This window comes from Microtus ochrogaster, linkage group LG2, assembly GCF_000317375.1.
Source record: "Microtus ochrogaster isolate Prairie Vole_2 linkage group LG2, MicOch1.0, whole genome shotgun sequence".
Lineage (NCBI taxonomy): Eukaryota > Metazoa > Chordata > Mammalia > Rodentia > Cricetidae > Microtus > Microtus ochrogaster.
Genome location: NC_022028.1, coordinates 49,247,390 through 49,250,169, shown reverse-complemented (window position 1 = coordinate 49,250,169; position 2,780 = coordinate 49,247,390). Strand labels below are relative to the sequence as shown.

At 54.3% G+C, this 2,780-nt stretch overlaps 1 protein-coding gene across 1 annotated transcript in view; it reads right to left on the bottom strand.

Moving 5' to 3' along the window:
• Positions 1-277: 277 nt before the first annotated feature.
• Tff3 (trefoil factor 3) overlaps positions 278-2,780 on the bottom strand; it is a 17,206-nt gene continuing 14,703 nt past the window's right edge. The window contains exons 3-4 of the mRNA XM_005360453.2: positions 1,792-1,938; positions 278-291 (exon numbers count right to left, since the gene is read on the bottom strand). Of these exons, the coding sequence (XP_005360510.2) occupies positions 278-291; positions 1,792-1,938 (161 nt within the window). The remainder of the gene's footprint in view (positions 292-1,791; positions 1,939-2,780) is intronic.

Genomic DNA, 2,780 nt, shown 5'->3' with positions numbered 1-2,780 from the left:
GATCAGTTTCCCATGGGCCTGGAACACTCTCTCCTCTGTGAAGTGTGACCCTTCCCCCTCCGCACCCCCAAGAGTGACACGCAGAAATAAACACAAGAGCAGAGGTCTCAGCCATCAGAGCAGCCTTGTGCTGAGTGTGGGGTCTTTATTCGTCAGGACTCCAGGCTCCTATGTGGGCAGCAGCAGAGAGAGCAGAGCAGGGATGAGCGCTGCCCTCCACCACCACCGCCAGCCAGTGTGCGGGGTGCAGAGGCCGCTTCCCAGAGCCTGGCTGGCTTCAAAAGGTGCATTCTGGGAAGAAAGAAAAGGATTAAGGTCATCCCCTCTCAGGGCTGCCTGGCTTCCCGAACCAGCACCCGGTGGCCTTCTTCTCTGGTCTCAGGGGAATGTGAGTCCCCCAAAGCCTGCAGTAGGCACTCTGCATCCTCCCTGACATCATAACTGCACCCCAGTGGTCCTGTCAGGGGTTTGTGCCATAGTGCCTAGAAGGGAGCCGAAGGCAAGTGACCTGCCAATCATGGGGCAGCGGCCAGCCCCTGTTAGTGCTCCTGACCATACTCTTTTCTCCTTCCTGGCTCTGCCGAAGGAGGGGAGCGGCACATGGGATGCCTCTGTTCAGCTGGGGCTCAGCCGTTTGTTACCCAGGCCAAAGAGCACATCTGGATCCTTTGGGTGCCAGCCCAGGACAATCCCTCGGAGAGATATACTCTCTTAGAAGGTGAGCCAGCATTCAGAAGTGACAGATGACTCACACCGGATGGCTCCCCTAAGATGTGGTAGATTGGACCTTGGTAAGACAGGATTGGCAAGCCACCCAGGTGCCTGGCCATCTGCTGTTTGCATATGGCCCTACCCAGGGATTCTTGAGGGATTTGCCCTACAACCCACTCCACCCAGGGAAGGGGGTAAGAGAGGCAGGCTAGTGGGCAGGAGCCAGGGCACAAGCACAGTCACCGGTGGTCTGCGGCGAGCATGTCCTAGGTGACAAGGGACTATGGATGGCCCGTTTGCTAAAACATTGGCTCAGAATTAATCCATTTCCACAGCCATGCAGTGTTCCTTTTTTACACCAGTTTGCACCGTGTGTGTGTGTGTGTGTGTGTGTGTGTGTGTGTGTTGGGGGAGGGGTGGTCAGCAGTCAGCCTCAAGCATTGTTCCTAAGCTGCTATTTGCTTTGATGTGTGTGTGTGTGCGTGTATGTGTGTATATATCTACATTTATTTACTTGTGTGTGTGCATATGTGAAGGGAGGCAAGCCAGTGTACAGATGAAGGTCAGAGGGCAGCGTGGTGGAATCAGTTCTCCTCTGCCACCATGTGGGGTTAGGGATTTGAATCCAGGTCACGAGGCTGGGCAGTGAGCACCTTCATCTGCTGAGCTATCTCACTAGTCCTACCTTGCTTATTGATGGTCTGGAACTTTCTAATTAGTCTGGGCTAGTTGGCCAGTAAGCCCCACATATCTGCCTGTCTCTGCCTCCCTGGTGATGGGAGCCCAAGCATGGACCACCGCACCTGGCTTTTTGACACGATTTCCTGAATCCAACTCATGTCCTCACGCTCGTGTGGGAAGCGATTTACTGACTGGGACATCTCTCTGGCCCTCAGATTACATGTTTATATTTTATAGAAAGGACCAGCCACTGATCACCGGCTGCCCTGGATCCAAAATGCCTGATAGGAGGTCTCCCATGTGAAGCCTCCACCAAGGAATAGTGACAGTGTTGGTGTCCTGAGAGGCCCAGCTACACGGAAGGACGGGGCTGCCCTGGACATCGCTGGTTGACCTTACCTGCCTCCTGCAGGGGCTTGAAGCACCAGGGCACATTCCGGATGCTGTTGTCAAAGCAGCAGCCACGGTTGTTACACTCCTCTTTGGAGACGCTGGGGTAGCCACAGTCCACCCTGACCTTAGCTGGGACCTGACACTGGCTTGGAGCTGTCCAAATGAAACCAAATCAGTGCCCAGGCTACAAATTCAGGATTGCTTTCTTGCTTCCTGTGGAACCCTGTAACCCTTCCTCCTGAATTCAAGGATACTGACAGTCTTGCCCAGTAGGGGATGTCTAAAGAAAAGCAGTGCATTATGAAATGTACTGAGCCGAGAGTGGGGATACCGAGCTAAAATCCTCCTGGGCTGTCATTAGTTCGCCGTCTCTGCAGCTGACTAGCGTCTGTCGCCTCTCAGGTGAAACCCTTGGAATGTGTTACTTAAGGCGCCCCAGCTGCCACCAACCCCATCTGATAACATCTGAAGCTGTGGCGAAGGCCCCACCCTCTGCTGTCCCCAGACACCCCATCGTGTACTCGGGAACTGTCTTGATTTGTGACAGTCTTAGTTTTGCCAACAAGGCTTCTGCGGTCACTCTCCACCACATGCAGGTTAGCTCGTCCTGTCCCAGCTGTGAGCTTCCTCCATCTCCAGAATTCCCCGTTCAAAACTGTCTATTTATCCCTATGTACCTCTAAAGCCTGTCCCCTTTCACCGGCTACCTGATTTTCCCTATGAAAGTGGAAACCCAACCGCCTTCCACATCTCCCCCACTGCAGCGGGGCCATCATGCTTTCCTGGCTACTCCAGACTTTGACACAGGGCTCTAAGGGACCCTTTGAAGCGTCACCCTGGCTCCAGCTACCAGATGCCTTTACATGCCCAAGTCTACGGGGTTTCATAGCTCCCTAGGGGCCCTACTGTCTTCACCCTGGTCAGGGGTGACCTGGAAAAGGTCATACCCCAGGTCTCTGAGCTTGGCCACCTCTCACCCAGCCCTGTGATTCACT